The 15,878-nt window shown below is 37.3% G+C and overlaps 1 protein-coding gene across 23 annotated transcripts in view; it reads left to right on the top strand.

The window, feature by feature from the left end:
* Macf1 (microtubule actin crosslinking factor 1) overlaps positions 1–15,878 on the top strand; it is a 347,832-nt gene that overhangs the window by 177,584 nt on the left and 154,370 nt on the right. For all 23 annotated transcript variants that reach the window (XM_058570880.1, XM_058570874.1, XM_058570873.1 and 20 more), the window contains 9 exons: positions 1,429–1,581; positions 2,644–2,798; positions 6,764–6,890; positions 7,327–7,510; positions 8,082–8,251; positions 11,924–12,102; positions 13,118–13,256; positions 13,931–14,124; positions 15,593–15,755. In XM_058570880.1, coding sequence (XP_058426863.1) covers positions 1,429–1,581; positions 2,644–2,798; positions 6,764–6,890; positions 7,327–7,510; positions 8,082–8,251; positions 11,924–12,102; positions 13,118–13,256; positions 13,931–14,124; positions 15,593–15,755 — 1,464 coding nt within the window. The remainder of the gene's footprint in view (positions 1–1,428; positions 1,582–2,643; positions 2,799–6,763; positions 6,891–7,326; positions 7,511–8,081; positions 8,252–11,923; positions 12,103–13,117; positions 13,257–13,930; positions 14,125–15,592; positions 15,756–15,878) is intronic.

Below are 15,878 nucleotides of genomic sequence, written 5' to 3'. Positions count from 1 at the left end.
TGGCTATTATGTCCTCCCTTCCACAGAGTACCTTCCTGTCATAGGGTAACTCCTCTGCAATTGTCATATCTTCTCTTCTCGAGGGTCGCTGCTCTGTTCCCTCCTCTCCAGGTCAGGGGCATCGGGTTGGCGGCGTCATCGGGGCATGGAGTCACCTGGGTCTGCTCCTCAGCTTGTCCGTCAGGTTCGGGAGCATCTGTCCTGGCTTCTGGTTCTTTTCAGAACTTTTACCACGCTGAGCACTTGATCTCTGGAGCTTGAGATGTTTGGCTGTGGGTTAGACAGAAATTGACATCTTTATTGCAAGGAAACTGGAATGGGTAGACCAGCTCTCAAGTATGGAAGTATGGCTGTCTCCCTGATGTATTCCATTCCTCTTTCTTAACTAATAAGTTAAAGTTGTATTTCTTCCAATCATGCTCCCGGGGACAGGCACAGGTAGTTTGTTTAAGCATTTCTTTTTCTTTACATGCATATTCTTAATTCTCAAATGACATTTCTTAACATTATTAACTCTTTCATCACATCTATATCCATCCTAAGAAAGCCCTCTTTTGGGGACTTTTATGCCTCACAATGGGCTTGAAACATCCTGCTTAATAGATAAAGGTTATCATTTACTCTCTAATGGAATTGGTCATAGATTACTACCAATTTTGTTGACAAGAAGTTCATTAGCTTTTAAGATAATTGGATTTGCAGAGATTTGACTTTCAACTTTGCATGATACTTCATTCAAACCAGTCAGATTTACATGAATATAGCATGGCAAGATACTAAAAGGTAAACCCTAAATCATTTATCATAATGCTTTTACCAACAGTATTTATTTGTTGGTTCAAGATCTAAGATCTTTCTCTAGAAAGCTTAATTCAATTTGAAAAAAGGAAATACTTGAAGTAGAGCTTGGGAGATAGAAATATTTTAAATTAAAAATTAAAATTTAAATTAAAAATTTTAAATAGCTTAACTATCTTCTCCTAAGCAAAAAAGGGAAGAACTGGTTTCTACTGATGAGAAAATGAATAATAATAATGATATGGTTCTTATTATTATTGTTTTTAACTTCTACACTTTCTGAACTGTATTTAGGGGAATCCTTTATTAGCTGTTTAGCCTTATTTTGGCTGCAGGAGGTTTATTTTTGTTTTTGTTTTGTTTTTTTGCATGTGGCTTTGGGGTCATTGAAAAGGGTACAGGGAGAAAGCTACCATTTAGAGTATAGAAGTACTTGATAAAAGACAGAAACATTATTTTCTTTTTTCTTTATCTTTGTCTAAATCTTTATCTAAGATGGCTCCACCAAGGATCCCTACTTAACTGAGAAATGACATTCTCTTAGGGAGTGGAGCAGTGAGTTTTCATTATTGTCTTGGTGACCCTAAGTAGCAACAATAATGTCCTTTTGATTTTCTTCTCATTTTGTAGGATGAAAAGGAGCAGCTTATCCAGTCCAAGAGCTCGGTTGCCAGTCTTGTTGGAAGATCAAAAACCATTGTTCAGCTAAAGCCACGCAGTCCAGACCATGTGCTAAAGAGCACCATTTCTGTGAAGGCCATCTGTGACTATCGGCAGATTGAGGTGAAGGGATGGAAAGTTTACCTCTAGGGCTCAGAGGGAAGGAGAGAAGGGAACTCTTTAGTTAGGATTATGATTATAGGGAGACATCAAGATATTGAAATGTTAAAATTAGAATTTAAATATGCTCAAATCCCCATCATCCCCTCCCAAAAAAATAGACCTCACCTCCACAATCTTAATCTGTTACGACCCTTGGTGATTGGTACCGTCATCGATCTAGTTGCCAGAGAATTGACAGAAGTGGGACTTTATGATACCTGGGAGTTATTCCCACAGATAGTGGGACAACCAAATCAATATTAAGTTGTAAATATCTCCTAAGTACACATCTTTCTGTCCCTGCTGCTACTGAGTTTCTTTCACTTTGGTTGTCATATCAGCATCCTTATTTTGTACATTACCTCTCTAGTCAAGACTGGGCCATGTCCTCTGTACTGTTCCTGCGTAAACTGTATTTATCACATAATATTGTTACTTTCTACTATACCAGAGTGTGTGGAATACAAAGCATGTTTGTTTGCTTACCATTGTGTTACTTTATCTCAGCAGGCACTCGTAGTTATACAAAAGAAAGAATGAATAAAAGAGTAGGACTGCATTTTTCAGTGTCACAGCATTTCTGTCTCTAAAAAAGGGATAATAATGTTGATTACTTTTCTCTCGAGATAGACTTGATAATTCCACAATGCTAAAATATTTTCAGGAGTCAGAGTAGAATGATAGGAAAGGAAGAGAAGAAAGTATCTCAAAGCAAGTTGTGATTATTCATGTTCAATTAATTTCTACTTGAATGGTGTTTAGTACAGAGATTACTCTTGAGAGTCTTATAGACTCCTTATAACCATCATACTCTATTACTTGACATATAATAGACATTTGATAAATATTTGTTTCCTTGATTTATTTGTTGAGTTGTGGATTTATATAATCAGGACCCCTAAGTGAAAGCAGTTTTTAAGCAGATTTTTCTTCTTAAGGATTTCATAGCCTTGGAATCAGATAGCAGGTAATAATGGGCCATTGGTTTCTCCACTAGCAATAACTTGTGACTTTGTCTCTCAGATCACTATTTGTAAGAATGATGAGTGTGTGCTTGAAGATAATTCTCAGCGGACCAAATGGAAGGTGATCAGCCCCACGGGGAATGAGGCGATGGTGCCCTCAGTCTGCTTCCTCATACCCCCACCCAATAAGGATGCCATTGAGATGGCCAGCAGGTAACTGTGCTCAGCTGCTACTCAGTGCCACCACCTCAGCTCTTTGACCTAGCTGAACTGATGTAAGGATGAACTCGTGTTTGTGATCTTGAACAGAGCAACCAAATTGTAAAGGTTCTTCTAGTAAAGACCTCCTTTTAGGAATATCAAGTCTCACATTGCAGCCACAGTAGATCTTCAATAAATCCTTTTGCTCAGTTGAATTATATGCAGTGATATTTCCTTTTAAAAGAATTCTTGGTTATAAACAGCTTAATCTCAGAGAACTGATTTTCTCAATGACAGCAAATTTATGTTCTATGAAAGTAATATATGTATATAGTTTAGAAAGTTGGATTATACTATATAGCTTATTATAATAAAAACTACTGGGTACCCCTGTAGTTCCAGCTACTTGGGGGCTGAAGTGGGGGGGATCACTCGAAATGAAGAGTTTGATTCTGGTTTGGGCAGCATAGCAAGACCCCCATCTCTTAAGCAAACAACAACAACAAAAACTAGTGATAACCCCCGCTTCCAGAATTGCACTTTGCAGAGTCAACTATTTTAAATTCTTTTGGCAGATTTTTCTGTTTTAACTCCAAATTTCTGAATAATGTGATTATTTTTCCCTGCTATTTCCTGATTTTTTCAACTTTGGAAATTTCTATTAACTTCTTACTCTAGAAAATTAACATTTAGCTTTCTCTATACTCACATGCATATATACTTCCCCTTTCCTTGTCTTCCAGATGTAATTAGGAGCTATAGAGTTCTCTAGGGGGCTTTTGTGAAGCAGTCCTGCCTCACCTCTCTGAACTTATCCCCTGTCTTGAGCCTTGCTTGTACTCAGCTGTGGTCATTCTGCTGAGCTCTGTTTCTCAAACACAGAAAACATAGTCTTGCCTCAGGACCTTTGCACTTCTTCCTTCCTCCACATGTTTATATGATTCCCTCTCTTATTTCATTTGGTTAATCTTATTGCCCTTGTCATTGCTGTCCCCATTTTCATTTTGTCTTTTATTCATCTTTAATGTTCTTCAGAACAGTTAATACTGCCTAGGAGATTATATATGTGTTATTGCCTCTCTCTTATTAGAAGTTTTTGTTTTATTTACCTCTGTATCTTTAACATCTAGAGAATCATTTCTGGCACAAAGTAGGTACTCAGTAAATGGTTGTTGAATGAAAGAATGAATGACTAGGTAAGTGTATATATATATATATATATATATATATATATATATGTGTGTGTGTGTGTGAATAAATTGTTTATGTTTTCTTGAGTAAGGTAATAAATTTTTTTAGTTTGTTTACTTGTCCATTTGTATATTATGGTTGTCTTCAAAGCCTTCCCTTTTATTGCAAAAGGCCTTTAATATGGCCAAACACCACAGGCATTTTCATTTTTCTCTTTTTTTAATTTAATTTATTTTTTTAGAGAGAGAGAGAGAGAGAGAGAGAGAGAGAGAATTTTTTAATATTTATTTTTTAGTTTTACGGCGGACACAACATCTTTGTTTGTATGTGGTGCTGAGGATCGAACCTGGGCCGCACGCATGTCAGGCGAGCGCGCTACTGCTTGAGCCACATCCCCAGCCCAATTTAATTTAATTTTTTTAACCTTTATTTTATTCATTTATTTTTTTTGTGATACTAAGGATCCATCCCAGTGCTTCGCACTTGATAGGCGAATGCTCTGCTGCTGAGCCACAACCCCAGCCCGCATTTTTATTTTAGAAACAGTCTGCACATGTTCTATAGGCCTGATTCAGAATTGCCTCTAGCATTTCACTTCACCTTCACTTGAGGATTCACTTCACCTTTCTATGTTAGACCACTGATTCCTAGATTCCAGGTCTTAATGTACTGGTTCACTGCCTATTTTAGTGAAGTACATTTTCTAGAAGCTAACTGAAAAAGATTGCATGGGAGGTAAATTTTTTGAGTCCTCTCATATCTGAAATTGCCTTTCTTCTCCCTTAATAGTTATTGGTCATATATATATATATAATTGTTTTGGAAATTATTTTCACTCTGAACTTTGAAGACATTGCCTTACTGGTTTTTGTTGTTGTTGTTTATTTGTTTGTTATGCTCCAGGGATTCTGAGATGTACAGAGCCATTTTCATTTTTTATAACCCCCACCCTTTTTTAAGGTTTACATAATAGTAAAGTTCATTTTTTGTAGTGAGCAGCAGAATTACTAGTTTTGACAAATGCATATGATAATATACTCTATCATCATTATGATGCAGGATAGTTTGATATCTCTATGTTTCAAATGAAATCTTTATTTTCTGGGAAAACTTTAGACTCTTTGTTTCTAATCTGTGAAAAGCTGAATGTGCTGGCCTGTATTTATAATCCCGGCTACTCAAAGGCAAGAAGATCTTGAGTTTGAGCCCAGCCTGGGCAATTTAGTCAGACCCTAAGTCAAAATAAAATAAAAACTGAAAAAAGAGAAGAAAAGAAAAAGTTTGTTTCTAATCTGTGGGTTAGCCTCTTCACATTCTAATGAACATAATGAACATAAACGAGAAATTTTTCGTTCAGAACTTGGAAGTTTTTCTCTATTTCTTTAATTATTTCATTCTCTGTTGTTTTTATTTTCTCTATTCAAGAATTCCCATTTGGCTGGGCACAGTGGCACATGCCTGTCATCCTAGTGACTCGGGAGGCTGTGACAAGATAGTGGGTTCAAAGCCAGCCTCAGCAACTTAGTGAGGCCCTAAGCAACTCAGTGAGACCCTGTCCTAAATAAAATACAAAAAAAGGGTTAGGGATATGGCTCAGTGGTTAAGCACCTCTGCGTTCAGTCCCTGGTACCGAAACAAAACAAAAATAACTCCCATTTATCAGTATTGGACCTTTTGAGCTGATTTTCTAATGTTCTCCTGTTTTCAACTTTTTTTCCTTGTATTTTTATTCTTCTTTGAAGATTTCCTGAATTTGACTGAAATTTCAGTGGGATTTTTGCAGAAAGGGAAGATAGAAAAATGGATTTTATGTCTCTTATTTCTCACATTTAACTGATATGTTAGCTTCTTGTTTTCCATCCTATTATTTGTCTTACATTTTCTTCTCAGGTTAATGAAATTCAAAGTAACTGTGTGTAAGTGTGTCTGTATCTGTTTGCAAGCCTTCTAGAAATTAAGATTGAATGCCTAAAAAAACAAAAACAAAAAACAAAAAAACCTTGGGGCTGGGGCTGGGGCTCAGCAGTAGCACAATTGCTTATCATGTGTAAGGCACTGGGTTTGATTTTTTTCAGCACCACATATAAATAAATAAAATAAAGGTCTATCAACAACTAAAAAAAATTTTTTTTAAAGACCCTCAAGCCCCACATTCTGCAGTTTCCTTTTATATTAACTTCTAAAGCTGCTATTATTTTTAAAATATTTTAGCACTTCTGTAAATATGTAGAACATAACAAATCAGTTTTTAAGCATTGATGTCATCATTTTTCAACAATTCCAAATGGGTCATTTGGTCTATACTTTTCTCTATTATTGTTCTCCCTGTTTATTTCTTCCCTTTAGCTTCTTGTAATCGTGTTACATTCAGATAACATTTGTGAGACTGCTAAATAGTACTGTAAAAAATCCATATGGAAGATCCCAATATAATTCTAAAGATTCCTGTTCCATACCTGGTAGTGCACACCTATAATCCCAGACTGCTTGGAAGGCTGTAATAGGAAGTTCAAGGCCAATCTGAGCACTTAAAAGCTTTTAAAAAAGGGTTGGGGCTATAGCTCAGTGGTTGGGAACTTTCCTAGCATGTGCATGGTGCTGGGTTCTTTGCCAGTATTGAGGGAAAAAATAAAATAAAAGATTCCTATATTGTCAGTACTTCTGGCCTTTCTTTGCCCAATTTATAAGCTTAGCTCTTCTAAACCAATCACATTTTTCTTTAGGAGGTCTCTAATGCAGAGCTCAAGTTTTTCAGAAGCTACAATCAAGTTCTGTGTTGTTTCTAGGGTGGAACAATCTTATCAGAAGGTGATGGCCCTTTGGCACCAGCTACATGTGAACACCAAAAGCCTTATCTCCTGGAACTATCTGCGGAAGGACATTGATCTTATACAGACCTGGAACCTAGAAAAGGTGATTGTGAATGTTGCCTCAGGCCACATCCTATTCCTTTTCCAAAAGGAGTTTTTTTCATTAATGGAGACTTCTCCCCAGCCAAATGGAGTAAAGTGGAATCAGAGATACTATTTCATGTTAGTGACCCTAGGGTCTTAGGAACTAGAATTAGTAGTTTGAATGGTTGGGGATTTCCTGATGAAATGAAGTGGTAAACTGACAAGACAATTATTATATATGTCCAGTGGGGCACAAGGGGTGCTTCTGGGGTACTAGTAATATTCTGTTTCTTCATCTAAATGCTGGTTACATGGATGAATTCAGTTTGTGTAAATCAAACTGTTTATGATTTGTGCTCTGTTTTGTATACATGTTAGACTTTAATAAAAAGGGGGAAGAGAGAAAGTATTATGTGCCCACTCTGTTGAAAGTTCTTTTGGCTGCTTCTCTCTAGCTTCGGTCCTTAGCACCAGGAGACTGCCACCAGACTATGAAGAACCTCCAGGCTCACTATGAAGATTTTCTGCAGGACAGTCGTGACTCTGCACTCTTCTCAGTGGCTGATCGCTTACGGTTGGAAGAGGAAGTAGAAGCTTGTAAAACCCATTTTCAGCACCTGATGAAGTCCATGGAGAATGGTGTGTGTGCTAGGAAGAGGGAAGAATGGTGGTATGAGAGCCCTGAAGGATGCTGCTGGTCCCTTTGTATAAATTAGATTGAGAACACCTTATAGAGATGAATTTTCAAAATCAAATTGTGAAAGCTGATATTTTGGTTGTTTTTGCTAACCAACTTCTCACATTTCCTTCTGAATATAACATATTTGGATTCTTAAAGATCAGAATATAATGCATGGACTTTAGGATCAGGCTGAAAGTTCCCTAAATAGGATTTTGCTTTAGGGGAGCATGCTGGTGCATTCCTGCAATCCCAGCTACTTGGGAAGCTGAGGAAGAAGGATTGCAAGTTCAAGCCTTGCCTGGGCAATGTAGCAAGAACCTGCCCCAAAACAGAATTAGGAAAGAGTTGTGAGGGTGTAACTCCGTGGTAGAGCATTTACCTAGCATGTGTGAGGCCCTGGGTTCAATCCCCAGTACTGTCAAAAATGAATTAATAATGGATGTCTGATCTGCCAGAGCCAGTGGTGTTCTCAGGTTTGTTGATCTCTCATGGGGGACTCAGTGGTCTTCTATGCTTGTGCATTCACAGAGGACAAAGAGGAGACTGCGGCCAAGATATACATCTCAGAGCTGAAGAATATCCGGCTACGCTTGGAGGAGTGTGAACAGAGGTTGGTCAAACGAATTCAGTCTCCAGCCAGCTCTAGGACTGACAGAGATGCCCGGCAGGACATTGCATTAAGGATTGCAGAGCAAGAGGTAAGCCTGGGGAGAAAGGTCAGTATTGGGGCAAAGTAAATGCTTTCATAATGAATTGGGTGGCAAGAGTATAGATCCTAATAAGTCCATAGATTCATGACAGTTCTACTCAGGAATTCTTCCCTACAGCGTTTTTCCTATGGAGAAGCACGGTTTTGGCCTCAACTGTATTGCTGACTTGATTAGTTTCATATAGACTTGAGAAGACAAATGGGCTGGTAAATTGTTCTAAGTATTACATGTGGGCTACATAACATTTTTAAATTGCTTAGTAGAGATGCTGCTCTCTCTTCTATCCCATGTGTGCCTATGTTTCTTTCTATGTCATGGTTACCGTCAATCATAGGAGTCAGTAAATATAAGGAAAGAATTCAGATTCTAGTGTGGTCTCTGATGCACCCTCTCTTGAGTGATTTTGAGAAAGTTAACTTGAATCCTTCCTTTTTATAAAATGAAAATAATGTATGCTTAACAGCTTTTTTGAAAGTTAAGTAGTAAGTGCATATAATGAGCTAGGAAAGTAAAATGCTATAAGAATGTAGGATAGAATTCTTGAAATAAAATTAGCAAATATTAATTGTTTTAAGTCCTCTGAGCATGCAAACAAAAGTAAGTCTAAAGAAGAAGAAAAGGATGGAGTTACAATTACTGACTTCAAAGAAAGAGATGTCCTAAGTTATTAACTAGTGCATTTCTCAATTTTCCAGCTAACGTTGCTACAGGAATTTAGAGTATTACTAGAACATTTCTATTTGGAATGGTATGAGAGAGCTCTGTGAAAACTATGAATTTGAAGCTTAAAGGGAATGGCAGGAAATGGCTAATAAGGAGTGATTTTTCTTACCTTTCTCAGTTATTCCTAACCTTGAAGAGGACGATAAGAGAACCATATGATTTTTTTACTGCTGAGAAAGATGTAATGTGTCTATATGAGACATATCATATAAGCTTATAATCCTCATGTGGAAGCTTTTTACTTTCCCGTGGAGTCATCCCAAATCTATTTGTTTCTGAAAAATGCTAAGAAATAAAGATCAGTATTCAGCTCTATTTCTAATAGACCTGGGTTTTTTTAAAAAAGCTTTTCATTTTGGATTTCAGATATACAGAAAAGTTTTATTCTCATACAGCCTTCAACTAAATTCCCCAGCTGTTAACATTTTTCTTCATTTTTACCATTTTCTTCTATGCATGTATACATAATAATGTTCTTTTCTTCTTTTTTTATCTTGAAATTAAATTCTGGACACGGTGCTTCTTTATCCTTGATACTTGAGTGTGCATTTCCAAAACACAAGGGCAGTCACTTATATAACCATGCAAATTAAATTACGATATGGACATTAATATAATACTGTTTTACAAGTTCAGACCTCAATAAAATTTCAGGTGACCCAATAAAACCCATGTTTTCTTCTCCCTTCAAAAAGAATATTTTGCCCAAGATTTTATCCAGAATCACACTTGGATTTAGTTGCTCAGTCTCTTTAGATTTCTTTAGCTTGAAACAGGTTTTCATCACCTTTCCATGACCTGGAAATTCTTGAAGAGTGCAAACCTTTTATTCTGCAGAATAAATGTATAGACTATTTGTCTTTCCATTGTGTTTATCTGAGTCCTCCTTATGATTAGGCTTAGGTTATACATTTTTTTTGCAGGAATACCACAGAAGTGATACTATGTTCATGGCGAGTAAGTGTATTATATCATGAGGCCTGTGATGTAAATTCTTCCCATTACCATTGCCGTTACCTTTGATCTCTTGTTAGTATTTTCCCCTTGGTAATTACTAAGTAACTTATGGGGATACTTATGGGGGTATATGGGGTGGATACTTTAAAGTGGTGTGCATATTCTGTTTTTCATCAAACCTTGATCAACTAGTTGTAGCATCAATTGGTGAGTCTTGACTGAATCAGTTCTTAGTATCACAAGAACTTGCCAAAAGCTGATTTTCTAATTCTGTCACTCCTTTAAGAACTTTCCATTATGTTGAAAGGAAAGAACTTTCTCCTTCTTCCCTCCTACCTCCTTTTTTCGTTACTTATTAATGTCAGTCAGTACTCACGGATTCTTACTAAGTAGTCTGTAATTTGTTTCTATCACTTTTTTCTTTTTCCTTTTTTCTATACTGGGGATTGAACCTAGGGGGATTTTAATACTGAGCTGTATCCCCAATCCTTCTTATTTTTCATTTGAGACAGGGCCTTGCTAAGTTACTGGAAGCTGCTCAAACTTGTGATTCTTCTGCCTTAGCCTCTGAGTTGCTAGGATTTTTCTCCAGCTGGGGAACTTATAAGCATGTACCTCCATACCCAGCCTATTTACATTTCTTTTGATGCTCAAATTTTAACAAATTTAGTCAATGGGAACCCCTTAAAGCTGACTCCGATGGCTTTTTATCATGCCCCCTTCATTCTTTGAGCATTTTCTTTTTTTTTTTTTATTAATTATTTTTTTTTAATTTTTATTGTTGGTTGTTCAAAATATTACATAGTTCTTGATATATCATATTTCACACTTTGATTCAAGTGGGTTATGAACTCCCATTTTTACCCCGTATACAGATTGCAGAATCACATCAGTTACACATCCATTGATTTACATATTGCCATACTAGTGTCTGTTGTATTCTGCTGCCTTTCCTATCCTCTACTATCCCCCCTTTTTCTTTCTTTTTAAAAAAAATTTTTTTTTAGTTGTCAATGGACCTTTATTTTATTTATTGATATGTAGTATTGAGAATCGAATCCAGTGCCTCACATAGGCTAGGCAAGCACTCTGCCATTGAGCCACAACCCCAGCCCTTGAGCATTTTCTTTTTGAACAAACAAAATATTTCTGGTTCTTGACTTTGCCACACCCAACCCAGGAATCAACTATTTCTCCAAGGAGTTCTGCTGCTTTTGGATGGACAATGGTCTTTAGAAAAAAGAGTGGTTTGCTAAATGTACTCATAGTGTGTCATTGCTTATACATCTGTTCAGATGTATTACCAATACATATGTGCATTTGAATGTGGAAATATGTTATATATGTTTATGCCCATATATGTAAGAAAGCACATATAAATCAATATGTTTATTGATCAGTGCCATACATACATTATACACACACATGCACAAACATGGATTTGTATGTATCTCTCTTTATCCAATTCTACACCATTAGCACAAGACCTATTTTAATCTCTTTCCAAATGTGTAACTCCCTTCTTCAAGACTGAAAACCTGCTTCGTATTACCCAAAATGTACTTACTTATTGCTCAGTTCTCTCATTTGCATATAATAGTTTCAGGATTGCTAACTCATACTACTGCATAAACAAACCTATTAAACTAGAGTTCAGCATTTATTTATAGTTCTTTTTCCATCAAGCCTGAAGATATATCTACAGTCCAGATACTATGTTCAGAAATTCCTTATACATGTTCTTGCCTCTTCTCCCTCTTCAGTGATTTTTATCTGTCTCATTTTAGGAACTCTCTGCCTGCCCCATCCTTCCTTATTTTTTTTATAAGAATATAAAAACAACTGTTTCATAGTTTATTCAACCATTCTATTTATGGGCATTTTGGCAAGTTCTAATTTTTGCTATTAAAATAAGGACTTCTTTCTAACTTCTTTGTTCATTTCTGTCTCCATCTTTGTTGTGTGTCTTGTTCCTTACAGCACACCCAAGAGGATTTGCAGCAACTTAGATCTGACTTGGATGCTGTTTCTATGAAATGCAACAGCTTTCTCCATCAGTCTCCATCTAGTTCAAGTGTCCCTACTTTGCGTTCTGAACTGAATTTGCTTGTTGAGAAGATGGACCATGTCCATAGTCTCTCCACTGTCTATTTGAATAAGTAAGTGAACTGAGGTTATGGTTTATCAAAAGGGCAATGGTTTCCACTGGGATAAAAAGGAAGAGGGCCTAGAGTGTTTCATGAATAACCTAGAAAGACTGCAGATCTTAAAGAGTATGAATCTGTGATGAGACGTCTTGGCTTTAATTCCTAGTAAGACAGAGGAGATTCCCTTGGACTGCATTAAACAAATGCCAGTGATATGGATTAGGAGTTAATTTGTGGTGTTAGGACTGTTCTGTACCTCATTTCTCTTGGGTTAAATACTTCTGAAAGTAACACAAACTTTAAGAGGAGAGGGCTGGGGTTGTAGCTCAGTTGGTAGAGTGCTTGTCTTACATGCACAAGGCCCTGGGTTCAATCCCCAACACCACACACACACACACACACACACACACACACACACACAAAGACAGAGGAGGGGGGGAGGGGGAGAAAGACTAAACAATTTTTTTTTTAAGATAGAGAAGAGAGAGAGAGAGAGAGAGAGAGAGAGAGAGAAATTTTTAATATTTATTTTTCAGTTTTTGGTGGACACAACATCTTTATTTTTATGTGGTGCTGAGGATCGAACCCAGCACCCCGCGCATGCCAGTAGAGCACATTACCACTTGAGCCACTTCCCAAGCCCAAGACTAAACAATTTTTTAAAAACCCTTTTAGCTAAACGAGATATTGTGTGGAAGTTTTTCCCCTAATATTCCATTCCTACCTGTTACTTTGAGGAGTGACAGATCTTAGACACTTTGATGTCAAGTGGGTTTCTGGCCTCAAGTCTTGTCTCCATGAGTCTTCCACATGTGTCCATGTCCCAGTGTCACTGAGAACTTTATTTTGAATTGGCTTAACCTGGCATTTTACCATAGTTCCTTGTTTTTGCAAAAAAACCTCTAATAATGGTGAAATTGATTTGTGAAGTTATATTTTGTGAACCTGTGTATAACCCTTTAGGTATATAATCCAGGTCTTAAAATTCATGGGCTGGTAAAGGAAAGTGATTTTTTTCCTACCACAGATTAAAGACAATTGATGTTATAGTGCGTAGCATACAGGATGCTGAACTCTTGGTCAAAGGTTATGAAATCAAGCTGAGTCAAGAAGAAGCAGTGCCAGCAGATCTCATAGCTCTGGAGTCCCATCGGTCTACATTACAGGTTAGTTACTCTAGTTTCTTAGGAGGCTGATTTAACATATCCATTGCTTTGTGTTAGCAGCAAAATACAATTTTGGATGGCATGACACTGATTTAAGTTTGTATTTGAACTAGGCAGAATATCACATTTAATATATTTTACAAGGTATTCAGAAAAGAAAGGACTAAAAAATATGTCTAGCTAGAAAGAATAGAGGAAAGACTGTGCCTTTCAACTTATTTTTTTCCCTTTTTCTCCCAATAAGATAAAGATTTAATTGAATACAACCAATGGTTATGATGTAAGTTTGTAAAGCACTTAACTGTTACCTCATTTGGTTCTCACAAGCCACTCTGGGAAGGATTTTTATCTCTATATACAGATGAGAAAACCAAGATATAGACTGGCTAAATGACTTATCTTGCTTTCATAGCTTTTAAATAGTAAAGACAGGCTTCAAACAAAAGTTCTTTGCATTTTCTTCATATGGTATACTTGTGACTGGCCTCCCTGGGAAAGCTAGGACCATGACCTGTGTAGGCATTTCTGGCACAACCCTCTTGGGTCTAGTTTCTGAGTGACACATTTACTCTTGAGTCCACTGTAGACAGTGTCCTTGTTTCCTACTTTGTCTGAATCTTTTTTTGTTTTACATGGGAAATATCTAGCCTGTTTCTGTGCATATATTTTAATAGCACTGGCTTAATGATGTGAAGGACAAAAATTCGGTATTCTCAGTCTTGGATGAGGAAATCACCAAGGCCAAGGGAGTGGCAGAGCAGCTGAGTCGTCTGACACCAGAGCGAAACCTGGATTTGGAGCGCTATCAGGAAAAAGGCTCCCAATTGCAGGAGCGTTGGCACCGTGTCATTGCTCAGTTGGAGACCCGGTGAGTGGCAGCCCACCTTTTTCTTCTATTAGGACAGGGACTAGAGCTTAAACAGAAATAGAGTTATAGCTGTACATTCATTTTTACAGGCAGGAATTGGTAGGGAGGGGCAGAAATTTAAAAACATGAGTTCTAAACAAGGTAAGTGACAGAAAATGGGGCCCATCAACCCCAAGGCAGACTTGAGGCTTGCTTTTGGCTTAGCAGTAATTATGCTATTAGCAGTGCCTCTTTTATGCTCCATATTTTATATCTTCTTAAGACATTAAATAGAACTTTTTATAGTATAAACTTAAAAGGTCATACACTGATCTTTTCTGAAGGGCAGAACTTAGGTCCTGGATCTTGTTTTGTTATCTTTGAATGCAAATATGAGCCATTTTTCATAGTGGATGGAGCTTTGCAGAATTTCTTGCTTCCATCACAGTTGCCAATTGAGTAGTTTTTATTTCTGTTATCAGATAACTAATTAAGTCAGAATACTGTCAGTCTGAGGCTAAGCTGGTGTTTTAGTCAGGTTTTTTGCTGCTGTGACTAAAAAATCTGACCAGAACAATTTTAATGGAGGAAAAGTTTATTTGAGGACTCATGGTTTCAGAGGTCTCAGTCCATAGAATGCTGGCTCCATTCTTCAGGGATCTAGGCAAGGCTGAACATCATGGCAGGAGAGTGTGGCGGAGGGAGCCAGCTCACATGGTGATCAGAAAGCAGAGAGAGAGGTCTCCATTTGCCAGATACAAATATATAACCCAAAGCCCCACCCCAATTCCCACCTCCTCCAGCCACACTCTACCACTTCAGTTACCACTTAGTTAATCTCTTTCAGGATTAATTCACTGATTGTGTTAAGGCTCTTGTAACCCATTTCTTTTCTGAACCTTCTTGTGTTGTCTTGCATAGGAATTTTCAGGGGACACCACATCTAAACCATAACAGCTGAGTAGGGGAATATGTGGGGAGAGGAGTTTAGCAATTCCAGCATGTTTGGATTGATTCTCTCTACTCAAATTAGTATCTATCCCAAGGCTGATTAGATTAACAGAAGTGAATAGTGACTACTATTTTCATTTCTCTCCACTTTCTGCCCCAGAAAATTATAATGATTCATAAATCATAGCTGTGGTATTCTTTATTTTTAATAGCCATGGTATTGTTGCAGGCACTATGTCCTGAGGTATATAAATATATGTCCAGTTATTAACTTTCTTGCAATCTAGGTAAAAAATTTGACATTGTTTATCTTGTGATGCCAGATCACAAGGGCAAGTAGGAAAAAATAGGTTTTCTTTAAGTCACTCACCTTTAAGTCACTGGGTACATGCATAGGTATCATACAGCCTTGAATCATTTATTCCCATAAAGGAAGTTGCATCCAACTATCGGCCTGAGCAAAGAAGGGAATTGCCTTATGTACTGTATTGTCGTTTATATTAAGGTGTGTGATAGAAGTTTCCCTTTGTTCCTCCAGCCAATCTGAACTAGAAAGTATCCAGGAAGTTCTAGGAGATTACAGAGCCTGCCATGGAACTCTCATCAAATGGATCGAGGAAACTACTGCCCAGCAGGAAATGATGAAGCCAGGTCAGGCAGAAGATAGCAGAGTACTGTCGGAACAGCTCAGCCAGCAAACGGTGAGTGTGGTCATAGCATGGAAGCTGCAGGGTGAAAAGTTAGCTCATTATAACAGAAGATGATTTTCTAGCAATTAAAGTCTCCCTCAAAGGGAAAGGCATTCTTATACCTCTCTTCTTAGA

Source organism: Marmota monax, unplaced genomic scaffold (genome assembly GCF_021218885.2).
Source record: "Marmota monax isolate L192 unplaced genomic scaffold, Marmota_monax_Labrador192_F-V1.1 WCK01_AAM20220418_F8-fsc00008, whole genome shotgun sequence".
In the NCBI taxonomy this organism is placed as follows: domain Eukaryota; kingdom Metazoa; phylum Chordata; class Mammalia; order Rodentia; family Sciuridae; genus Marmota; species Marmota monax.
Note: the sequence above shows the minus strand (reverse complement) of the source record. Positions and strands in the feature narration are given on the sequence as shown.